Source organism: Gymnogyps californianus, chromosome 11 (assembly GCF_018139145.2).
Source record: "Gymnogyps californianus isolate 813 chromosome 11, ASM1813914v2, whole genome shotgun sequence".
In the NCBI taxonomy this organism is placed as follows: domain Eukaryota; kingdom Metazoa; phylum Chordata; class Aves; order Accipitriformes; family Cathartidae; genus Gymnogyps; species Gymnogyps californianus.
Window position 1 is genome coordinate 23,398,416 of NC_059481.1, and position 24,074 is coordinate 23,422,489.

General features: G+C 57.1%; 1 protein-coding gene across 5 annotated transcripts in view; it reads right to left on the reverse strand.

The window, feature by feature from the left end:
• Window positions 1-13,694: 13,694 nt before the first annotated feature.
• TLE3 (TLE family member 3, transcriptional corepressor) overlaps window positions 13,695-24,074 on the reverse strand; it is a 28,285-nt gene continuing 17,905 nt past the window's right edge. For 2 of the 5 annotated variants that reach the window (XM_050902935.1, XM_050902933.1), the window contains exons 8-21: window positions 23,435-23,639; window positions 22,031-22,047; window positions 19,562-19,681; window positions 19,253-19,303; window positions 18,925-19,080; window positions 18,652-18,784; window positions 18,203-18,384; window positions 17,445-17,521; window positions 16,905-17,154; window positions 16,474-16,721; window positions 15,989-16,136; window positions 14,708-14,858; window positions 14,150-14,226; window positions 13,695-13,888 (exon numbers count right to left, since the gene is read on the reverse strand). In XM_050902935.1, coding sequence (XP_050758892.1) covers window positions 13,781-13,888; window positions 14,150-14,226; window positions 14,708-14,858; window positions 15,989-16,136; window positions 16,474-16,721; window positions 16,905-17,154; window positions 17,445-17,521; window positions 18,203-18,384; window positions 18,652-18,784; window positions 18,925-19,080; window positions 19,253-19,303; window positions 19,562-19,681; window positions 22,031-22,047; window positions 23,435-23,639 — 1,923 coding nt within the window. In that variant the 3' untranslated portion in view covers window positions 13,695-13,780. Of the gene's footprint in view, window positions 13,889-14,149; window positions 14,227-14,707; window positions 14,859-15,988; window positions 16,137-16,473; window positions 16,722-16,904; window positions 17,155-17,444; window positions 17,522-18,187; window positions 18,385-18,651; window positions 18,785-18,924; window positions 19,081-19,252; window positions 19,304-19,561; window positions 19,682-22,030; window positions 22,048-23,434; window positions 23,640-24,074 lie in introns of all 5 variants that reach the window. The other 3 variants (XM_050902934.1, XM_050902932.1, XM_050902936.1) reach the window with 2 other exon arrangements.

Genomic DNA, 24,074 nt, shown 5'->3' on the forward strand with positions numbered 1-24,074 from the left:
TCTTCTCCCAAAAGGCAGAGGAGCCAGAAGCTGTCCTTGCTCCCTGCAAAACCTCCAGCCTGCCTGTCTGGCCAGAGCGGTCACCGGCAGCGGCATCGGTGGAGAGCTGTGGGTGACTGCGGCACCCTGGGGCCACCAGTGCCATTGCTCAGCAGCCGGAGGAACCTCTTTGGCACGTACTCCATCAGGCTGACGGAAACAGGCACGTATTTATTTTTAAAAACAAATTTGGGGGAGGGCAGGTGGGGGAAGGAACCTGTAGAAGCAGAAGACGAGCAGAGTCCCGGTGATTCCAATGCCGGCAGCGAGTGGGCTTGGCGTGAGCCGGACCCACAGCCAGGACCCCCGCCGGCACCATGCCGAGATGCCACGCTCTCCGGGTGCTGGGGCAGCCTCAAAAGGGACTGCCATCCAAACACATGCCCAAACCAATTAACCTTTTTAATATAACCATATACTCATGTGGCTATCCATTACAGTCAATTAAGAAGAGCTGTGGCTAGGTATAATTACTGCCAGGCCATAAACCGAGCTGCGAGCCGGTGGTCTCCCCAGAAAGGGACGGGGACGGGGGGGTGGCTGGTGGGGACATGGCGGGGGTTACAGCCCAGGCTTCCCACCGCAGAGGATCGCGTGACGGTTCAAAAGCAGTTGACGCTGTCAAACAACAATTGCTTATTGTGTTTGCTGGGTTTGCCTGGATTTACGGTGTCGTCGCGGCCCGACAGAGTAAGCAAACAGCTGCTGGGGAGCGCAGCGGCCGCCCCGCAGCGCGGGGAGAGGTTTGCAGCGCCCAGGGAGGGAGCAGAAACCCTGTCCTCGTCCCGCCGGGGACCGAGCCGGGGCCAGGGGACCCCGGCAGGGTGATGCCACCTTCACTATGCTCAGCACCCATCAGAGCGAAGCAGCCGCCGGGTCCCGGGCATGTTGCTCTCCTCCTGCTGTTACTGATGTCAATAAAACTCTGTTGTGGAAACAGCCTCTTCCCAAACGAACGGGTCTGCCCGGTGCCTCCGCTGCTGCCTGCGGGTTTCCTCCGGGCAGACGGCGGGCTGCAGAGCCTGCGCCCGGGATGACTTACACCCGTTCAGAGCAATTTCCATTTGTCTCTATTACCTGGAAGAAAGGCACAATGATCCTTGAAAAGGGCCCCTTGTTGGGCCGCACCACAGCTCCTTCCCGCATTTCCTGCGCCTAATGAAGACGAATGAACATTATCTTAACCTGTTCCAGCAATTCCCGGTTCCAACCAGCACTGGGAGGACGGGCAGTAACCCTTTGCTTGCTGCACTGCCTGCACTGGTGCATCAGAAGCAAGCTGGATGTCCCTGCGAGGGTTCCCAGAGGAGTCCTGGCTCGCTGCTGTTTGCACCATGAACGGGGCTTTGCTTTATTGCTTCTGAGCTGATTTCTCTTGTTCGCGTTGCTGGCTTTGCTGTAAGGCCAGAGCTTCAGCTCAGTTCGAGTTCCTGCTGCAACTGGTGCTTTGCAGCATAGGAAAGCAATTTGGTCCTTGCCAGGAGGACAGCAGTCAAAGACCACTCCACATAACATCAGGAGAGATGGGAAAGGTACTTTTTTTGGTGCAGACCCAAAACCACAAGTTGTTTAAAACCAATGGATTAAAGGAAAAATTAATGCCAGCAGAGGAAAAGCTGAGAAGAAGACCTTTCGGAGCAGGACATCTTGACAATGTATTCCTGATCTACAGGAGGAGGATGCAGAGAGGGCAGAGGTGTTCAGTAGCTGTTGGTCGGGTGGTTGGGAGGAAGCCAAGGGTTGGGATCGGTGGTTGGTGATGAAAGACTTCCCGGCCCCACAGTAACTCGCACGAACGTTAAGCAGTTGCTAAACCCGGGCGTGTGGAAATCGGCAGGTCCGATTCAGCTGCAGCCAAGGACCTTTAAAAACAGTTGGCCAAGGGGAACGGTTGGGCCATTAATGTTGATTTTCAATAAGTCTTTGAAGACCGGGGTGGTTCCAGAGAGCTGGGAGAAAGCTAATGTTGTGCCGGTATTTTAAAAGGGCAAACAAGATGACCCAGGTAATTACAGGCCTGTCAGGCTGACATCGATCCCGGGAAAAATAATGGAACAGCTGATACGGGACTCAATTAATAGAGAGTCAGAGGAGGACAGTGCAATTAATGCCAATCAGCGTGGATTTATGGGAAACAGCCCTTGTCAAGCTCATCTGATACCTCCTTGATGAGATTACAACTTCGGTGAATAATCATAAATGTTGAAGCGACGGGTTTTGTACCATCCCCGAGCGCTCACGTGCCGGGAACCGAATAACGTGAAGGCTCGGAGCGCACAGAGGGTGGCTGGGGGTCCCGGGGGTGCTGGCGCTGGGGACCGCTGGACGGGCCCACCAGTGACCTGGAGGAAGAACAGACGTTGTTCCCTGGGGGGGTTAGAGGGAGGATGAAGGGGTGGGGGCTCGCTGAGTGGGGTGCGAGTGGACCGTGTATATTTTAACCCAGCCGAAAGCGAAGCCCCTCACGTAGGACGGGGGACTGGTGGGTGGAGGAGGGACCGGTGTGGGTCAAACCACCCTAGAGCAGGCTGGACTGCTTCAAAAGCATGTCTAGGGGCACCTAAAACTTGTTGCCTGACCTAGGAGGAAACGTGGTGCTTTCAGGTTATTTAAGCCTTCTTTCAACCTTTAAAAGCTCAGCCAATTTTAAATGTAAAAAATTGAAAAAAACACCATTTGTAAATGCAAAGGCTAATTTCCATTTTGGAAATGTCAGAAACAAAATGTTTTAGCACCTTCAAAAGGAAAATCTCTACTCAGGCTTTTATTTTCAGGCAAAAGCTCTCAGCACGTTTTGTACCGAATCCCTGGGGTTGCTGACGGCCTTCCCACCCCGGACCCACGGCTGCTCCTGGCACCCACGATGCAGGCAGGGATCTTGGAAATGCAGCTTTGGGGGGGTCTTTGGGGCTGGGGACGGGCAGGGGCCGGCTCGCTCCTGGCTCTGTTGCAGGAAGGGCAGAGCCACTCTGCCGGCCCCCGGCACGTGTGTCCCTGCATGTGTCCCCCCAAAATTGGTCTGTTTGTGGGGGCAAGGTGGCAGATGGGCTCCTACACAACCGTAGATGTTCCTTCCCCTGCTGACCAGCCTGATTAGCAATCGAGATGCTGCTGTGCCCGGCTCCCGACACGCACTTCTGGGGAACCTTTTATTTAAAGTATTAGGCAGGTTATAAAAATGTCACTGATGATTTGCTCATGTTTTCTAAACTGTCGTTAAAAATTTATAGTCAGGACAAAATGCAAAAGGGGGAGGGAAAAAAAAACCCCGCATGTTTTAAGCTGAGCCTCTCCATAAATTAAAGAGATTTGCTTTTGAGGGTGGTCCGCAGAGCTGCGTGCCAAAATTGTGTGTGTTCAAAGAGTGAGGATCATGAGGTTAAGTGTTAGGAAAGGGGAGGGGAAAAGCAACTTATTTAAGAAAGCGGTGCATAAAGCAGGCTGAGGTCCTTGCATCTGCCAGGGTGTCTGTGCAGTTTCTGGGCCAAGGAGCTGCTCGGGGGGTGGGACGCCGGCTAATCCCCGCTGCCCTCCCATTAGCATGCAAAGCTGTGGTCTTGCTTTGAGGAATTTTTGAGCTGCTTTTGGGGATTACGGGGACGTCAGCCGGCGGGGGCTGCAGAGGGACACACGGCGCAGACCTGAGGAGCAGCACCAGGACCGTTCCCACCCCGTTCTCTGCACTGGGATGGGGTCTTGGGGACTCAGCAGGCAGCGCAGCAGGGGGGATGAAGCAAGACCTTTATCGAGAAAATGGTCCCTATTTCTGCTGCAAGAAGCAAGCCAGCTGTAAGGGAGAGCGGTTCCCATTTATAGATGAGGGTCAGACCGCTGCTCTCTCCCCAAGGACGGCCTTTCATGGGTTTGCACAAGCTGGGCAGGCTCAGCTCTTGTGCAGCCTTGGACCAGCCCTTGCAGAGAGCAGCAGGGGTGGTTTGATGGCTCAGGAGAGCTCCTAGGCTGTTTATTAGCAGGGACGCTTGCTTTGCCATTCAAACGGCTCCTGTTCCTCGGAAGGTATTTATCAGAACAGAGATAAATCTCATTAAACCTGCGCAGGGGGGTGTAAGCGCTGTGTCTGAGTGCCGGCTGGTTTCAAAGGAGCATCGGTGCTTTCGGGAGGAGCCGTGCCCTCCACCATGGCCGAACCGAAGCTCGCTGGGAACCCCGTGGCCAGCGGCACAGCCTCTGCCACATTAGAGATGTCTCCCCTTCATTCTCGCAATGTTACTAGGAAAAAAACTAAAAAGGAGCCCAAAACCACCCAAGAGCCCCAGGTTTGCGTCAAGGGAGAAGTGGGGGCTCACCCGTTGTGCTGAGGTTATCCTGGGGGGCCGGCTGGGCTGGGTGGGAGCTCCCCGACCGGGACAGCAGCGTGGGGGAGCCTGCGAGGGAGCACGCGGCAGGGACTGCCCCAGATGTTGCTTCCACAGATGTTTTGAGCTCTCGGATACTGAGCAGAGCAAAGCAGCTGTGGGTGGGATTGAGTCAGCCCCAACGAGGGCTTTGATGCTTACGAACCCGCGGCGCTGCCTGGCCCCGCAGCGGTGTCCCCCCTGGGCAGGGTGCCCGCTGTGCATGCACAGCCTGGGGCAGCCCCGCTGCCTCCCCCAGCCTCGTGTGTCCCCCCCACCCCAGCCCTCCGTGGCAGCCGTGGGACGGCCACCCGCCACGGCACGAGCCACCCCGGGAGCTGGAGCCGCTGGCAGGCCCTGCACGGCTGTCCAGGCTGTGATGCTGCAGTTTGACCTTGCTGGTTTTGATCTTTATCTTTCTTTGAAACCCTGTGTTTTGAGAAACATACTGACTTTTACAATTTTGCCTCCTACAGAACAGCAAGCTGAAGGCAGCCGGCGGCTTCACGGTTTGTCCAGCAGTGATCAGGAAGGCACAACCGATGCCAGCGTGCTGTGCCGTCGTGCCATGCCATGCCGTGCCGTGCCGTGCCGTGCCATGCCGTGCCGTGCCGTGCCGTGCCGTGCCCTTGCAAGGGCCAGGCAGGGGCTCCCAGAGCTGCTCTCGGTGCGTCTGATGGAGCACCATCCCGCTCGCACGGTCCCCTCTCCTGCTGACCTCGTGGAGAAGATGGACTCATCCCTGCTTTGAAATTTTGCACCTTTGAATTAATTTCTAATATCCAAACTGTCAGAGAAGTGTTACGTGTATGAATTGAGCAGCATCGGGAGACTGCCCCAGCCCATCGCCTCCCTCTCCACCCCGCTTGGCAGCAGGGCTGAAGGCTTAAAGCTGCTGTTTCACGAAAATGAGTGGTTAAGCATAGGAGAGAGACCCATTGCACGTGCGGGACCAGCTACCCCGCGGGGAGGGCAGTGCCACCGGGAGCAGCTCTGGCCGGTCCCCCTGTGCCCGTGCCCGGCCTCCTTGGCTCCCCATGGTACCCGAGACCGAGTGACGCTCCACCGAGGGTGGCTGGGACACCAAGGATGTATCCCCGCCAGACTGGGATCAAAGTAACGAGCGTTCATAAATACCCCATCTCTCAGCACGTTGTGGGCTCGCTGGCTCCCCCAGATAGGCTGTACCAGGGGATAATATATTTATCTGCAAGTAAGGTATAAGGCCGCAAGTCCAAAGCTACAAATCCTCACAAGTGAGTATTAATGGATTATGCCTCCGCAATCCATTGCATGTTCTAGTTATACAACAAAAATTGGGATAATAAAACAGCTCTTAGTGTCAAAATGTAATTAAACTGCTTCAATATGCCTTGAGAAGAGCACAGCTGCTTTGCGCTGCCATAAAGCATTTTAAAACTGCTGGGCCATTTGCTTGGGTGCCTAAATGAGAGCTCCCGGATTCAGCCGTGGCTCCCGCACCGCAGCGTCCGCAGGGAGAGGTGAACCTCTCCTCCAGTAAATCAGCCCTGACGTGCCTGCGCCTGTAAGCGTGGGTCCCAACGTCCCGCTGATGGGTGCTCTCCCCTGCGACCGTGCCGGCGTGCTGCTGCAGGGAGCAGGGGCCGAGCCCGAGCCCCGCTGCCGCGTCCTGCCAGTGGCAAAGCTTTGGTTGCTGCCGCGGGGAAGGTGATCCCTGTGCTGGAGGGGGATCCCCCCGCACCCCGAAATGTGCACGGGAGGGGCTGCTGCTGTTTATCCCTTTGCTGCCGTTTATCCCTCTGCTGCCGTTTATCCCTCTGCTGCCGGTGCCGGTCGGAAGGTAAATGCCGAGTGAACAAGACCTGTCAATAGACTCGTGTTTAGTACTTCTGGGGGATAAATGAACCATTAATTAACCTCCCAGCAGAAGCTATCAAACCTGCACGCATGAAATACCAATTATCAGTCAGTCACAGCGTTTATTCTCATCAGCCTCTTTAGCGTCCCAGGTGGGTCCGGGGCCCACGGTGCAGCTCCCGGGGGGAGCACGAGGTGCTGCCCACGCCACCACACGCCCCCGGGGTCCCAGGGTGTCCCCGTCCCCGATCCCATCACGGTCACTCATGGGAACAGCCCTGCCAAGCAGTCCCACCTCGGAAGGTGCCTGCTCTGCAGGCGAGGGCGGTTATTCCAGCAAGCGTGGAAGTCGTGCTAGTGTCGCAGAGCGATGCCAGACACCGCACGTGATGCATGGTTCTGCCCGCGGGGGCTGCAGGCGAAGGGGTAGGGCGCATCCAGCTGCCAAAAATCCCACTTCTTCCCCGGAGACCTCTCCCTGGCAGGCACACGCTGACCTTGTGGGTCCCCAAGGCTGCCCCACGCCAGCCACTGATGCTGCCGGGTCAGGTCGCGCTGCCAAACCTGCTCTGGGCATCCGGATTTGTGTTAAATCTTGAACTCTATAACGCACGACCTCCCTCCCCAGTGCCCAGGACACCACGTGCGGGATGCCCAGGCTGAGCCGCCCGATGCTCCCGCATCCTGCTGAAACCGGGGCATCCTTGACCGCTGCCTGGGAAAAAGGGCTTCTCCCCATGGCACAGCCCATCCAGAGTTCAGGAATGATGGGATAATTATACCGGGCTGGGGGGGGGCACCTCCATCAGACAGCCCTGGGGCTGCAGAGGAGCGTGTATATGTGTGTGTGTGTGTGCGTGCGCCCGGGCACGCAGTTACCTTTATCATCTCACCCATCTTCTCCCCAGGGGTGCTGGGGGTTTCGACTTTTATGTGTAACAATAAAAACTTTCATTGTAGCAAAACATTGGCTGGTCAAAATTAGACTAGTTAATTCCAGAGAATTGTTTCATCTCAGCTCAACAGTAATAATGAATCTTTTTTACAAGATGAATTGGTGAACAGCCAACTTCCTCCGGGGCAATTCCTGTGTAGTGTTGATCCCGCTGGAATTTACCTTGGAAAAAGAAAAAAAAAGTAAAAAAAGAAAAGAAAAGAAAAAAGAAAAGGTTTAAAACTATCAAATGCTACTATTCATAACAACATGTTACTTAGCTCAGCCATTTACTGACAGCGTACAGATGGAGCCAAGTCTTTTACAAAAAATGCTCACACAACACTTTTCTCCTAAGCCAGCCACAGCCTAAAAGAAATATTAGGTGCACACAAGCACGTTATTATCCTCGCAGAAGGCAAGAAGCACGATGGGCGCTCACCGAATGCAAAGCTGCCTTTAAAAATTAATATGATCTTGGCCTGTACCTCAAATATAAAAAAGGGTTCGTTCCCACTCGAACGCCGTGTTCTCAGTGGGCTCGGTGCTCCCGTGTCTCCCTGTGGAGCTGTGTCCCTTCGTCACGGCTTGAGGTCCCCAAATTTGCAGGATTGGTCCCTGGGGACGTGGCGCTGGGCTTGTCCAAGTGGCTGAGTGCTTGGAAGCTATTTCTCAGAAAAGAGATAAATCTCATTAAGGGGGGGGACTGGTGGTGCAGCAGTGCTTTAATGAGATTTTTGAGACTTTTCATGCTTTAATAAGACTTTTCATGCATTTTAAGGCCAGGAGAGCATGCAGCGGCTGCCTCACTCAAGGTGTTTGCAGCAGAGGCGGCAGCACGTCGGCTGGCAACTCGTCCCCTTTCGTTTCCTCCTGGGTTGCTTTGCAGGGGACAGGCACGGTACGTGCCAGCACTTGCAGCAAACGGCCATGACTGAGGCCGGTAGCTCGCCTCTGCCGGCTCTGCGCCGCGGTGCCGACAGTTTGGCGGGTCCGGAGGTGGTTTGGGGAGGCCGGGAACGGAGTGGCTGGGCGATCAGAAGAGCAGAGCTTCTCCCTTGGGAACTGGCGCCAGCACTTCACCAGCACCCGTGCATGCTCGGCAGGGCTGCGAGGGAGCAGAGCATCTCGCCCCAGCCCGCTGTCTGCATCCCACCCACGGGAAACACTGGCTGGGAAAGGCCAGAGTGCCCCACAGGAATAATATCCCTTTCCTAGAGCAGCAGAGACCCTTGAAGCTATGGTGAGTCTCCAGGTTGAAGCTGGCCCTTCAGGTGCTGCGTAAGGACCAGCACGGAGGAGTCCGGCTGGTTGCAGCAGGGTTTAGCCGTATCAGGGGCTTTGCAAGCGTCCCAGGTCAGCTTTGAGATGTCACCATCAGAAACAGCCCCATGGGCTGGGCTTGGGCTGTCCCCAGGCTGGGGCCCTGACGCTTTCTCGTGCCGCTGTCCCCCAGCCCCACGCCAGAAGCAGCCTCTCCCCCAGCAGCAAAGGCGAGGGCGGCTGCAAGCACCGTGCACGGGCCGAACGGTGAGCATGGGCATGTGCATGGGCTCAGGCACGGGCAGAGCAGGGCCAGGCGCCTTTCCCGGGGCTCCAGGTGCCCGTGTCACCTGCAGAAGGGACAAGCTGGCAGCCACAAGCCGCCCGGTGCAGGGAGCAGGGGCTGGCAGGGGCGAGCCCCCTCCGGGAGAGGCTCTCGGCGATCCCTCCTGCCGCGGGCGGTGTGTATCAACCCGTGCTAATGATTTTTTCAGCGGGCAAAAGCTCTGCAGGGTTTTTTTTTGCTGTTGTGGTGTTTTGTTTTTTTGTGTTGGGTTTGGCTTTTTTTTTTTTTTCAAGAGGGATTAAGCCAAATTAGTTTTTATCTGTTTCTGCAGTTTTCCACTGGGATTCAGTGAAGCACCAGTGCCTGAGAACAGAAAAACGATAAACATCTAAACGCAGACACTCTGAGTACTGTTTTATCTCTGCCATTTGAAGTGATGACACCCTTCAACCAGATAAACAAAGCAACGAGGAGGGGCACGTTGTTAGATGGAGTGTGTAACGAACAGAATACTCCCTGCCACATTACAGACAATGGTAATGCACAATCATTCATTATAACTCAATTACAGTAATTAAAACTGGTGGGATGCAGAGGCAGAACAGACGAAGGGAGTAGTGCCAACAGAATTTACACTCCGTGTCATCAGCTAGCGATAACAACAGCTGATGGTGTCCCAGAGCCTCCTCCCGCCATCTGTTCGAGAGCCGGCGACGAGGGATGGCATTAGGTGCCGCAGCAACCGAGCGGATGGTGGATGGAAAGGGGGTAGGAAAGGGCTCTCGGCCCTCCCCGGCACGGCGCCCAGCCCAGCCGCTGCCAGGGGTGCCGTGCTGCGGGGAGGTGCTGCCCCTTGCACCCCGAAGGGTGAGCCACCCCGCCGAACCGGGCACAGAGCCCGGGAAAACAAAGCGGGGAGGGGGTACCCCGTTATCCCTGCTCCCCGTGGTGCAAACTGCACGGCCGACAGCCTGGGGAGCCCAGCCTGCAGCGGTCTGCTTTGCTCCCGGGGTGGGCATGGCGCAGCACGGCATGGTGCTGCACGGCACGGCACGGCACAGCTCTACTATGCCTGCAGCATCACCCGGTGCTGCCGTTTAGGGATGAGACAGGGAGCATGGGAAAAGCTGCTTGGCCAGGTCGGCTCCCGGGGGGTCACCATCCCCCTTCTCCGCCTGCTCGGGGCAGGGGACACATGTGCACCCCGCCGGCTGCGCAGGAGCCCCGAGGCAGCTCTGCCAAAGCCCTCGGTACAGGGGGTGCGTTGGGGTGACCGGCACGGTGGCAGCCTGAGCAGCCACCCTGCACCTCGATCAGTTCAGTTAGTTATTTCACGGCAAGCTCACAACCTCTGCCTCCGCGCCAGGACTTACACACTGTAATTTAATAATTATTGGTTACTCAAAGCACAATTTGGACTGCCTGCCGCCCCGGAGAGCCGGGCTGGGAAGGGAGAGCGGTGCCCAGCCCCGGGCAGTTGCTGGAGCGGTGACCTGTGTGGCAAACCACCGCACCCTCCCGGTGCAACCTCCATCCTCACCTGCAAGGGCTCCAGGAACAGCACCGCTGCGGGAAACCAGCCGGCAGAAATGTCGGGGTGCACCCAAAAGGGTAAGGGCTATAGGGTGCACCCAAAAGGGTAACAGCTACAGGGTGCACCCAAAAGGTAACGGCTCAGTTTTGATGCTCAGCAGCTGCCGGGATCAAATACCTCGCATTCCTCCGTGAGAGCCCTTCCTTGCAGGAGTGCGATGCTCATAGAAGGAAATCACTAACGAAAAGTGGGTAATGCAACCCAAAAGGTGCCGTTTACCGGGAAGGCCGGGCCATGGCCCACCCGCAGCGCGGCACAGCCTTGGGATGGGCGAGCACCGGTGCGGGTGAATCCCGGTGCCCCACGGCAACTCCCACCCGATTTGCCAGCTGATGCGCGAGGTCTCTGCCTTCACGCCCTGGTGCATCACAGCAGCATCGGCCGAGGCCGAACTAAAAGCATGTTAAAAAAAAGCCCTTATGAATATATAATAAAAAAAAAAATTAGTGCGCGGGGCTCAGGATACTTTAATTATAAAGTACAGGCGTTCGGCGCCTGGCTGATAGCGTAAATGGGAATCGGAGAGACTGCGCACGGCTTTAACACCTCCTCCGTCAGCACTTTCGGAAAGGTTGTAGTCAAACCAAATTAATTGCAAAGGGCAACAGTTTGCTGGGAACTGTTGAAAGCAGAAGCCACGGCGGATCAGGTGCCCGAAGGGGCAGCGCCGGGGGCTGCCGGGGGGGACGCCGGGCCCCGCCGAACCCTTCCGCTCCCCCGCGCCAGGCTCTCCGAAATCTTACAACAAAGGATTTCTTGCAATTTTTCTTTTAATGGTCCCCTGTGTAAGCCCCTCATTCCATCCAGCTTAAAATCAGATTTAAATGCACTCATAACCATTTACCGCTGTACATTATCGGGAAACCAAGCAGTTAGAGTGCTGCTCCTGCTTTTTATTTCTCCCTCGCAGCAGGCTCTGTCATGTTCAATACATCACGGGGAAGCCCCCGTAGGACGGTACATATGTCCTAGTTCAAGGGAAGTGCTTTGTCTCTGTCAGGGGCGCCCGGGCTGAGAGCGCAGGAACGCGGGTGCTCGCGAGGGGTGTCCTGTGCCCCCCGGCCCCGCCACGCAGGAACAACGGCCCCTCGCTTGCTTTGCTTGCTTTTATTAACAACTCAGTGCAGGTTTTCAGAGATCAAATGGTTTATAGACACTTTGCTTTCATTTGAGCTTCATTACATTTACTTTTTATTCTTTTTTTTTCTTTTTTTTCGCCCTTTTTTACAAAAACCAGTTGTAGTTATTAACAGCTGTACATATTCTGCTACATACTTTGGTGTAAAGTTGAGAAGTCTGACTCAGTAACCCTCCGCCAGCTCCGGCACATGCAGTTCCTTTATTTTTTTTCTTTTTTCTTTTTTTTGGGGGGGGGGGGGGGGGGGGGGGGGGGGGGGGGGGGGTGGGGTGGGAGGAGGAAAACAAAGCACCAACTTGCAAACCAGTGACCATGTGGGATGCGAGCTGGGGGTGACCTTCCTGCTGGAGGAGTTTGCCATGAGAGCAGTTCAAAGCCCCCCGGCCCTTTCCAACACACACACACCCCCATCAACGCAAAAAGGGGGGATGCTCCAAACGCCGCGGGGTCGGACGCTGCACCCAGGTCTGGGGGGTGCAGGGGGACGGGCAGAGCTGCCCCCACGCAGATCTGCACCAGCCCCAGGGACCGAGCACGAGCCCCAAAACACACCGAGGGCATCGCTGAAGCCCTGGGTAGGCACCAGCGCGGGTCTGTTGGCACCGGGGGCATTTTCAGAGTCATTTTTCTGAGCCAAACCACCCTTAGAACCCCTTTCCCTAAATGCAGTCTTTAAGAGCTTGCTTTTTCCTTCGTTGGGTAATGAGCGCACATCTCCTCCCCGGCCGAGGCGGCACAGAGCGGACACTTTGCCTGGGACATTCCCCTTATTTTTCTTTTGAACAGAGAAGGGCAAAAATCTCAAAAAACCTCTTATTTTGATGGGAAAAGAAAAAAAAAAAATCATTTCCCATGAGATCTCCTTCCAACCCCAACTCGTCTCTCCCCGCCCCAGAGTGGCCGCTCGGAGGGATGCGATGCCGACCACGCGCCCCAGAACAGCCGGGTACTGACCGCCTCCGCTTCATCCTCCTCTCCACGGTTTGTACTATCCACGTATGTAAACCAGGCAGTCCTCACCTGAACCCTAAGCATTATTATTTTTGACCAGATTAAAATCAAAAATTAAAAAATAATCCATAAAAATGTAGTATAAAAATTCTCTTCCATATGCTACAATACAGGGTGAGCGCTTCTGCTACACAAATACTTTTATTTCCCTTTTTTTTTTTTTTTTTTTTAAACCCTTTAGTACAAAATGCTGAAACGCAGGCCTGCGCGGGGAGGGGGTTTGCTTCATCGGAACCTATATACCAGAAGACACAAGACCATATAGCCCACAGGACCCTACCAAAGCCAGCCCCTTCCCCCCACCACACACAAACCCTACTTGTTAGTAAACTTTGCTTTTAAAAAAACTGTATTTTAAAGGTTATCAATTCTAATTCTTTACTTTCATTTGAATACAAAACACATAAGTTGCTATTATCTTTCGTGGCTCCCTGAGCTGAATTTACTATGCTTTCTTTGAAATCACTCCTCATTGCTTCTGTCCGAAGACCAAGAAGGGCTTGCGCAGACGATCCCGCAGCGTGGGCTTCCCCTTTTCTTCAAACATACGAGCACAAAAAAATCCATATATAAAAAAAAAAATAAAAAGGTGATTGTGTTGCTGATGTCCCGTCAGTAGCTAAGGATCCGACCGAGTCCCCCGCGGTCCCAGCAGCGTCCCACCATCACTAACACACCGAACAACGCACGGGTACGACAGTAGGAACAACTTTCACCAGTGGACATCTTTGCTCAGCCTGGTTACGCGCTGCACGGCAAAGTCACGTCCCAACGGACGCTTCGGGGGGGGGGGGGGGGGGTAAGGAAAAAAAAAAAATTGCCACCACCAAAACCATCAGTGGAATACAATTACAGCAGACGAAAAATACACAACTAGTGTACCGGGAGGGGTCCCCACCCTTCCAATGCTATTTACTAGTCCGTTATTTACATTTTTCACAAGTCTTATGCAGGATGCACAAAAAAAAAAAGTCACAATAAAAAATAAGTCCTTTATAGTGCCACCAAAGCGCAGACGGAAAGAACCAGAAAACCAAAAAAAAAAAAAAAAAAAATCAAAATAAAACCCAAAACCCTAAAACCAAACAAAAATTCGTTTAGGGCTTCAATGTGTGCCATATTTGCAGACCTCCAAATAAATCCGTGTGTATTGTATGCCGGGCCCTCGAGGCAGAGCCCCGCCGGAGCGTGCCGGTCCGTGGCCGAGCCCCGGGGGCCGCCCCGCAGCAGCCCCCCCGAGCCCCCGGCTGCTCCCCGCCAGCCGCCTGAGTCCTGCCACCACCGGTGCCGGGAGTTGCCAGCCCTGCTATAAAATCCACGGTTAGTAGATGACCTCGTAGACTGTGGCCTTCTTGTCACCAGAGCCCGTGACGATGTACTTGTCATCCGCTGAAATGTCACAACTTAAGACGGACGAGGATTCCTTGGACTGGAAAAAGGGGGGGGGGGGGGGGGGGGGGGAAGAAAAACCATCAGTTTGGTTTCCCCGACGAGGCTGCCGCAGCCGTGTTTCACCGAGCAGCGTCCATGCTGGTGGCATCCCCACATCCCGCACGCTGGGTACCGAACCCGGCCACCCCAAAAGGATTTCCCCCCCCTCCCTGGAGCTGGCAGCCCCCCAGGGCGATGCCGAGAGGAGGGGTCCAGGCGTTGCCCACCCCCGTGCCCTGCCCGAGAAGCAGCCTCCTACCTGGAAGATGCTCGCTCCGTAGGGCGTCCTCCAGGCGTTGAGCAGGTTGTCTTTTCCAGTACTCACAAACCATTTACCTGCGGCCGGGAAACACGGCGTCAGCAGCCGAAAGCTGCCGCGTCCCCACCCCGTGGCCGACAGCACTGAAGCCACCGGCCGGACCCCGTGGCCGGCCTCTCCCTGCCCCCGGAGCCTTCTGGCTGTTTACCCTCAGAAATGGGAGATTTTGGAGAAACTGGAAAATCTGGAGATGTTCCAGAGATGCCCGCCCCAGCCTCTCTCTCCTGGTGGGATGCGTCCCACCACTGCCCCGCAGGCGTGGGTTCACCTCCCGCGATGCGACGTGGCAACACGCAACCACAACTGGGATCCTTTCACGAGGATACTCCCCAAATGCACCATCCGTGGGACGGATCCTGCTGGAAGCCTCCAGGTGCTCAGCCCCCCCCCACCACCACCGTGCCATGCATCGTCCCCTTCCTGCCGCGGTCCTCGTGCGCATCCCCAGCTCTCACCGCAGGAGCCAGGGGAGCCGAGTTTAGGGCCGGAGCCGCTTACCGCAGTAGGCAAACTTGAGGGAGAGGACACAGCTCTCGTGGAGGTGCAGCTGGTACTTGTCGGGTTTCGTGTGGTGCAGCACTTCCACGTTGCTGCTCTCCATGCCCACCGCGAGCCACTCGCCCGTCGGGCAGTAGCCCAGTGAGAAGATCTGCGAGGGGGACAGAGGGGTGCTCAGAGGGGGGGTTGCACCCCGCCAGCTCTGCCTGCCGCTCCCTGCCCAAGCGGGCACCAGCCACCTCTGTGTCCCCAGCAACTCCCCATCGGAGAGAGAGACGCCGATCGCCCGGGCACGAGCCGAGCTGGGGGTGATCCCGTCAGTGATTTTAATAACGTGATGGCTTTGCCCGCAGCGCTGGCAGCGAGGCCAGAAATTCAGAAGAGAAAGAGCCCGACAGGCGAGGAAGGACACAGCCTGGTCCTCTTCAATCACCGAGTGTCCCCAGCCACTGAAACACGGGCACAGCAAAGCCAGGAGCCGGCGGACAGCATCTGCCCCTGCAGCACAGCCCCGGCTCTTGCCCTGGCCGAGGCACCCCGGCTGAAACACAGCCTCTTCCAGGGACAGTGCTTCTGTCTTTGTACCTTCCTGACATCCTCCAGAAGAGGAAAACTCAGTATGGAAGGCAGCGAGATCATGTCACCAGCCGTATGGCATTGGTGGAGGTTGCTGGCCAGCCCTGAAGAGGTGCAGCAGGGTTTGGAGAGGCATTTCCATGTGTTTGGAGCCGCCGTACGAGACCTGTGAATGCCGGGACAGCTCCAGCCCCACGGAGACTGCTGTGCTTGCCAAGAGGACACAAGGTCCCAAAACTTTGCCCCTCTGGACAAGGGCTCCAGGAGGGTCTGCAGGAGGAGGCGGGCGCCCGAGCCCTGCAGCCATCCCACCTGCGGGGCACCCAGAGCCAGCCTGTAACAGCCGCGGGCATCCCTAGGCAAGCACCGCTTTCTTAATGGCAGGCTAGCCTTGCAGCGGATGAAAAAGCGATGAAAGAGGAGCTGAAACAAGAGCCAGGGAGCCCCGCAGCTCTTACTGCCTTGAACACTCTTAGGTTACACCTAAAGCAGCGGGGACAGCCACACACAGAGCTAACAGGGGCCCGTGCAGGCCATTTTCCCAGTAGGAAGAGCCTCCTCCCACAGCCACGCACGAGCCGGCTGCTGAGCAGGCTGCCCCGCTTTCCATGCAGGGATCAACCCCTGCATGGGGTCTCCAAGAGGAGCTGCACAACAAGGCCAGGACGTTCCCCCCTCCCGGGGCCGAGGGTGTCCCGTGCTTACCTGGGACGTAAAGTCGTGCTGCTGGAGCTGCCTCCCTTCCCGCAGGTCCCAGGAGCGCACTGTGTTGTCCAGACCCCCCGTCCACAACTTCGTACCGTCGTGCGAGATATCTATGCAGCTGGCACCATCTGTGTGGCCTTGGAATTGCCTTTAAACAATAAAAAATAATGCAAATCTTCAAGGGGAACACTAGCAAAAAGCATGTGGGTTGCTTCAAGGGAGCTGGTGCTCAGGCTACATTTACGAGGCTTCCTCGCACCAGGAACACCTGGAAATCCATCCCCGGAGCATCCTTTGCCGAGGCACACCAGCCCGGCCAAGCCTGCTGGGCTCACTTACAAACAAAGCATCACGAGATAGTGCTCTTGTCACCATCCCCAAGGTCCTCACGCCAAAACACGGCCAGAAAGACCCCGATTATGGAGAAGAGCGACCCTTGGTGCTCCCAGCCCTCCTGCCGCGGCCGGGTGCCGAGGCTGGCTCACCTGACGAGCGTCTGGTTGTGCAGGTCCCAGACGGCGATGTTGCCGTCGCTGCAGCAGGAGAAGCAGACTTTGGCGTCGGGGCTGATGGCCAGGGCATAGCAGGCGGGGGCGGAGGAGGTCAGCTCGGCCTTGATGCGGGGCGTGGGGGAAGCCAGGTCCCAGATGGTGAGCGTGCTCGCCTCCCCTCCCACGATCAGCGTGCGGCCGTCGGGGAGAAGTTTGCAGGAGCGGATGTAGTTATCTCTGTTCTGGAGGGGGGAAGAGACATTAGCGGGAGGGCAGAGAATAATTCACCGCCTTAGAGGTGGGGGAAAGCAAGTAGGGACACACGCGTGGGGACCAGGAGCGATCCGCTGTGGCTTGCTCGCTTGTGCGCGCATCAGGGATGCTCCAGCTCCCGCGCGAGGCAGCGCTGCCCCGAGTGCCCTTACCAGGCAGTCCAGCTGGGAGATGGGGCTCTTGCTGCCCGGCTGGCTGATGTCCCAGATCTTCACGCACCCCTTGCCCCCGGTGTAGACGTGCCTGGTGGGGTTGCTGATGGTGACGGCGCACACCACCTCCCCGTGGCTCAGGGTGTTGATTTGCCGGGCGTGCCGCGGGATGCCGGGACCCGCCAGGGCGTCGTGGGGAAAAGGGACCGGCTGCATCTGCCCGTCGGCGCTCACGTGGAAGGAGTAGGCTCTGCCAGGGATAGGCAAACGGGGCAGGGGGGTCAGCCCGGAGACAGAGGTTTGCTGCAAACCCAGCGTGGTGGGGGTGGCATTGCAACCCGGCTGCCAGATGGGTGCCTTGCTCGGGGCCGGAGGCCACCGCTGCTCGCCGGGGGCTTGGCCGGACCCAGCCCCGGGTGAAGCCCCACGCTCATCTGCCTCCTGGGCACACTCATCCCCACCCAGCACACACACACACACACACACACAAAAAAAAAAAAAAAAAAAAAAAAAAAAAAAAAAAGACCAAGAGGGGCTTACGGCTTCCCTCCGGGGATGGACGCCAGGCTGGAGGGCAGGCCGGGGGCTCTCATGGGCGGGTGCGGGTCGAAGCCAACCTGCCAAGAGACACACAGACATGGGTGAGGCGGGACACGAGCTGGGCACGTGAGCAAACAGCTTCCCATCCGCAAGTCCAGGCAGGCGTGGGGACACTCGGTGCCTCCCTCTTTTCCCTGGCTGCTCAATAGCTAATTGTTATTTTTTTTCCCTGGCAGAAAGGGGAAGGGCTGGGGAATTAATTAGCCAAAGGTTCCGGGTCTGCAAGGACCAGCGTGGGACATGCTCACCCCTCCCCGTGCTGTTCGCAAGCCCCCAGGGACAGGAGCAGCCAAGCTGTGCCCAGCACCCTGGCTGCAGAAACCCCCATCTCTGCATTAATGGCAGCGTTTTACTTCTTGTTTTGACTGTGTTTTGCCTTAAAGTGTGCAATCGAGTGTTTAGCAAGAGCAATAGGAAGGGGGCTGTGTAGTGGGTACTTTCCACTACTAGTGGGGGAAGGATAAACCCCAATGTAGTGGCGCATGCACATCACCCCACGGGGAGGCATCTCCACGCCCAGCACCCTTCGACGGCGGCTGATTCAAAATGCAGCCGGTGAGGAGCCCCAGTTTCACAGCTGACACAGGGAAGTCCCCCTGCCCCCCCTGCACCCCCCCTGCCCAGCCCTCCCCGCACCCACCACCCCACCGGGAGCGAGAAAAGGAGCTAAAAGTGCTACGTACAGCTCCAAAGCTCACCATTGGCGACCGGCCGTAGGCAGCGGCGGCGGCGGCAGCGGCGCTCATCTGCGGGGGGATGTTGTGGAGCCCCGCGTAGGCGCTGGGGCTGGTGAGCGAGCCGTTCATCTCGTGGTGCCCCATCATGGCGAAGGGAGCCGCGTAGGAGCCCGCGATGGAGATGGGCGTCCGCAGGGCCGAGGCTGCGGGAGGGTTGGGGACACGGTGAGGGGACGGAGCCTGCCAGCATCCAGCCCCGCTCACCCCAGAGGATGAGGTGCCACGGCTGGACCTCACCCCATGTCTGGCAAGGGGACCACCTGATCTCCTGGCACCCCTGTCCTGACCTGGATTAGGTCCCCGATAAACCTGAACCCCCCCCAAAGCTGCTGTGCCCCCAAGAGAGGGCACGGGCTGAAGCTGTGCCGGGGACAGCAGCGGCGAAGCGGCACCATGGGCCCGGTACCCACCCAGGGGGTCCATGCCGGTCGGCTTGCCGGGCATCGGCCGCAGCCCTGGGGTGCTGCTCGTCCCCGGGGTCGGAGCGTCGTTCCTCGGCGTCGGAGTGTTCGACTTGAGCCCGGGCGTTGACGATTTGTCATTCTGGATGGAGAAGAGATGAAAAACAGAAAGGATGAGGTTCAACCGCCGGCACCGACAGCCCCTGCTCAGCAAGCCCCCAGACCCAGCGAGCACCCGCGGCCGGCAGGGCCCGACCCCTCCCGGCAGAGCAAAGGACGTACGTGGCCCAGGTCTTTAGTCTTGGAGGAGGGAGTGCTGCTGGAGGAGGCGACCGAGGCCGGGCTGTTTGGTGCGTCCCCCTTCTTCAGCCCGCGGGCTTTGTCTATGCCGTTCTCCGGGGGAGAGTGGGCTGGGCTGACCCGGGGGGTGGCAGGGTCCTGCGAGACAGGAGAAAGCATTGGTACCCCCAGCAGCAGGGAGGGCTCCCTCCAGCTCCTCTTTCAGGCAGGAATTGGGCCGGTGCCGGGGGGTCCCTAAGGCATCACCCCCCAAACCCGCACTGTGCCACGGGGAGAGGAGCAGACCCGCCGAAACGCTCCCACGGCTCACCTCGTTGGAGACGTCGACCACCAGGTCATCGCTCTTGTCACCATCGCTGTCCTGAAACACAAAGTGAGTTACATCCCGCAGAGAGCTGCCAGCCCCCTGGGGAGCTGAACCACTCCCCCCCAGCAGCACACAGGTCACCCACACCACGTTTGGAAAAATATTACCCAAACCCTGCTTTCTCCCACCCAAAGGCGTGCTGCACACCCTGTGCCTCATGCTGCTGCGTCCCCCGGCCGCTCTCAGCCCCCCCGGCCGCTCTCAGCCCCCCCCGGCCACCGGACCCGGCTGCAGACCGTCCCTGCCACTTACATATCGGCTCATGCTGTCCTTCTCCTCTGCTTTCCGCTTCTTGGAGTCGATGCTGTAGTCCGTGGAGCTCCGGTGCTTCTCACTGGCTCTCAGGCTCTCCGAGGGCGAAACGGAGTTATTCTGCAATAACAGAAGAAACTTTTAAGTTGGAAACAGGACTTCACGAGCAGCAGCTTAGAAAGTGCCACAAACAGCCCTCCAGCCAGCACAGAGCCTGAAATCCAGCCCTGCCCCGGACTGCAAAACCCCAACGGTGGGGTGAGACCCCATGGCCCACCATGCTAGGGAGCAGGGGACAGGGTCCAGCCTGGGCTGGGGGACGGCCACCACCGAACTGAGCGTGGCTTCAGGCCCCGGGGATGCTGTCGGGACAGCCCCACGTGGCTGCTCCGTTCCAGCGTGGCTGCTCGTGGGCACCTGAGCCTATTTACTGCAAAAAGCACAGCAGAAAAAAGGGAGGAGGCAGTTGTTGTTTAAAAAGGCAAACCCTGGGAGGAAGCTGTGTGCAATCACAGCAGCTCCCAGCAGCCGCTGGGATCCACCAGTGGGTACTGGTGAAGGCAGAGAGGGGAAAAGCTGTGCTCCCCTAAACCAGCCCTGTCTCCATCATCCTCTGCCCCCCACGGGGAGCACCAGAGCTTCGCCCCAGCCCTGGGCAGGGGAAGGGCTTTGCACAAGGGCTGGCACCCGCGAGAGCCCGTGGGTGCTTCCTCTGGCATCAGGAGAGCTGGGGGGCCTCATCCCCGGCGTTCATTAGGGGAGCAAAGGAACGGCTTCATCCCAGCCCCGGCCAAGCTGCACCAGCAGCCGAGCTCTGCCGAGCCAAAGCGCATCCAAAAAAACGTTTGGAAAAATCCACGTCACCCGGAGCGGCAGAGCCCAGCGCCCCGCGGCACAGCTCCGCTCGGGCTGGGCGGGAGGGGTGGCTTTCTGTGCTCGCTTCAAGCGGCAAAGCCCAGGAGACGCCGGCGTTCCCAGGAAAGCCCCTCGCACGCTGGGATTGCGCTGGGAGCAAAAATGGCAGCGCAAAACCACCTCAAAAGCGCCGGAGAAAGCCCGGCCCCGCATCGCCCTGCGGCACAGCCCCGGCCCTGCGCAGATGCCCTTCAACAACTAGTTTCTCGGAGCAGCAGGAGAAATTACCATCATTTCATGTCTTGTAGCAGAGCCTGCCACCCCTGCTAAGCAGAAATGTTCCTAAGCTCCTCTGCCTGCCTTTCTTTCCCGGTTGAAAGGGAGAACTAAAGCAGTTCATGTTTCTCCTCGGTACCCAATAAGCAGCTTCGGATAACACCGGGGTCTTTCTTCTCAGGCAGTCATGCTGAAAAACCTCGCAGCTACCAGAGAATCATGTCAAGCATTTAGAGGCATCGATCCATTCAGCCCGCCGCTGGCCCGCCGCCAAGAAACGAAATATTTTTTATTGCGCAGGCAAGGCTAGGAAAATATGAATGACTAACTCTGATTATCATGTGCATTAAACCTCCACGGGGAATACCCCGTATTTTATTTTATAGATCGGGAACCTTCCCATCTCTGACGGCCCCCTCCCCGCCGAAGGAGGAGGAGGTTAATGATGCCCAATTCCCCTCTCCCCCCTTAAATGGCACTTTTCTTCCCATCCGCCCCCGGCTCTCAAAAGGCCCATTTGTGGGCTCGGGGATGGCAGGAAATCGCTGCAAAGCCGCAGCTCAGCCGGGCTTTGTCCTGCCAGCTTTCCCCACCCCGAGACGGCGGCATTGTGCGCCCCGGGGTGGGGGGCTCGGGCTGAGCCCCCCCTCGCCCCCCCGCCATGGGGAGGGCAGCCCCCCACCAGGCTCCTACCAGCCTCTGCCCACCGAAAAATACATCTCCATCCATGCTCAGGCACTGCACCCAGCCAAAACAAGAACCAAACCGGTGCTATTAACACCGAGGTGTCAGGGACACAAATAAAAAGCAGCCGCGCTGGAGGTGACGGTTGCCCTCCACCACGGTTATTTAGCTGGTTAGTTAACTGCTTGACCTTCCAAGTCCTACTTAACACAGCGTAATAGCCAAACCCATCCCAACAGATTAGATGACCCAAGATAATAGAAGAGTGATCAGGAATAAAATAGCTTTCCTAATCGCCAAAGGATTTTTAGCCACGCAGACTTGACTGCGCTCATTCACAGGGCTTAGTCAATTGAAACCGAATCTCGAAGCTCTGCGGCAATCAAAAAGATTTAAACCAAATCTCATAACCGGCCCGGAGGCGGCGGCTCCATTCGCCCCAGCACAGCCGACAGCCCAGCAGCTCTTCCAGTCAGGGTGGGGGTTTTTTCTTGCCTTTGTTTTTTTTTTGTTTTTTTGTTTTTTTTTATTAAATAGGACCTGTGCAAAAGGCACCCCTGGAGCTCACGCCCAGAGGTCTGTTTTTTAAAACAATAGATAAAAAAAACCACGCAGCCACCAGAAACTGAGAAAAAAGGAGGTAACGGGACTTACTGCACTTGAGTCTCGCTCTTTTAGAAGAAGCCGGTGTCAGAGGCGAGGTCGCAGCCAAAATAAAGGGAAGACAGAAAAATAAAGCAAGTTAGAATAAGTCTGAAAACAGAAAAAAAAAATACCTCGAAGCTCCTCATTGTACAGCCTCCTGCCTTAACTCAAAACCAATCTAGGCTCTCTTTGGCTTTGCTTTAAAATTCCCATCCCCTGTCCATGCAGCTCCCGCTGCCTGCTGCCCCTTTCTTTTTGTCCATGTGATTTATTTGGCAAAACACACAGAGGAAAGGGGAAATGCCCTGAAATGCAAGAGGAATGGCATCAGCCTAAGGCTCCTGTACCCGAAGGCACAAACCCCAGAGAAGGTCCCGACCGCCCATCTCCGCAGCCACATCAGCGGGATGTGGTTTAGCCATTAATTTGTACAGAAACAGCCCCCTTTTCCCTGGGACCTCCTGGCAATTTGAATCCATGCAGAAAAAGGAATGTAATTGGATAATTGCTACCAATAAGTTTTTTCTCACTGTCTTTCACAGGGAGGAAAAACACCCCAAACCCACCAGCAGAAGAGCCCAACAGCTTTGTGAGGCTCTTGGATAACTGCCCTGCAAACGGGCGTATTAAGGGGAAAGATCTTAGATCTTCACGTGTTAACGGGCAGGGGGATTTGTGAGGGAAGTCTTCAACGCTGTTGGTTTGCAACCGAACTCATGCGTCATTTTATCTTCTAAAAGATTGTCTTATCGAAAATAATAAGAAAAACCAGCAAGTTTGCTAGCGGATGTTGCTCGTTTCCAGACCATCGAAAGTCTCTGACAGTGATGGAGAGGAGAAGGAGGAGGAAGGCTGCATTGCCATTAAGGCACGGCTGAATAGGGACGTAGGATTTGCAGCAAGACTCCATCAAAGCCTGAGAGGACTCAAACCTGCGAGTGAAACTCAGGGGGCACGCGAGCGACTCAACCCGACAGAGGTCAATCTGCCGGTGTCGTTTCTTGGGGCAATTTGCATTCCCTGCCCTAAATGAGCAAAGAAAGGCGCAGTCTGGAGGCAGGTCCCCTCCTCCCCTGCCACCTCAAAAACCCCACCGTCCCTGAGCTGCTCCCAAGGAGCACCTTGACCTCAGCGAACAAGCAAAGCAGGGAAAGCTTTGGGATCGCCGCCGCTGGGAATATCCCACAACAGCAGCAGCACCTCCCTTGGCCGCCGAGGCTGATTTAAGGAGCTTGAGCATCATTTGGGGAAAGCTGCATCCCTAAAAGCACAAACCCATCCCCTGAAGCCCGCTCCCCCGAGGGATGGGGCGGTGGGAGCAGAGCCACGCCTGGACCAGGGCATTTCTCACGCCGGGGGATGCAGCGACGAGCAGCCCCCAGGGACCGCATCCACCCGGCCCCTCGCTCTCACCTCTGTGGTCCAGGTCGTGATGGTTTTTCTCGTCCTTGACAGCGAGGTGTGCCTGGCTCCCCAGGGCGCCGAGAGCCAGCAGCCCCGAGCTGCTGCCGGTGACCGGCGGGATGCCCGGTGGCTGGAGACCCGAGGGGTGCGGCGGCAGCTGGACCGGGGGCCCATGGGCGGCGTGGGAGAGGTGCTGGGCCTGGAGCTGCTGCTGCTGCAATGAAACCACCAGTGAGCCGGGGAGGGGGCAGCGGGACCCGGGGCGGGGGGGATGTCGAGGCATCGAGCGGTGGCGTGGCCGCAGGAGCAGTGCCGGGATGGGGCATGCCCGGTGTCATGCCGGGAGGGCGGCGAGGTGATGCCCCGGGGAGCTGCCCCGCTCGGCTGCCTGGAAGGAGAAGCCCCGTTAGCAGAGGGGATGGAGGGTGTCCCGTGCACGGCCCCGGGGATGGTCCCCGCCACAGCCGCCCACAACACGGCTGGGTGGCACGAGTCCATGCGTGGCACACACACCCCGGGCCAGATTGCAGGAGTCATCCTTAATTCCAGGTAATTCACATCATCGCTGCAGACTTGGCTAGTCTTGCTTTTCAGTAGACATAAGCAAAAAAAAAAAAAATACAGAAATACCACCCAGGACACAGAAAGC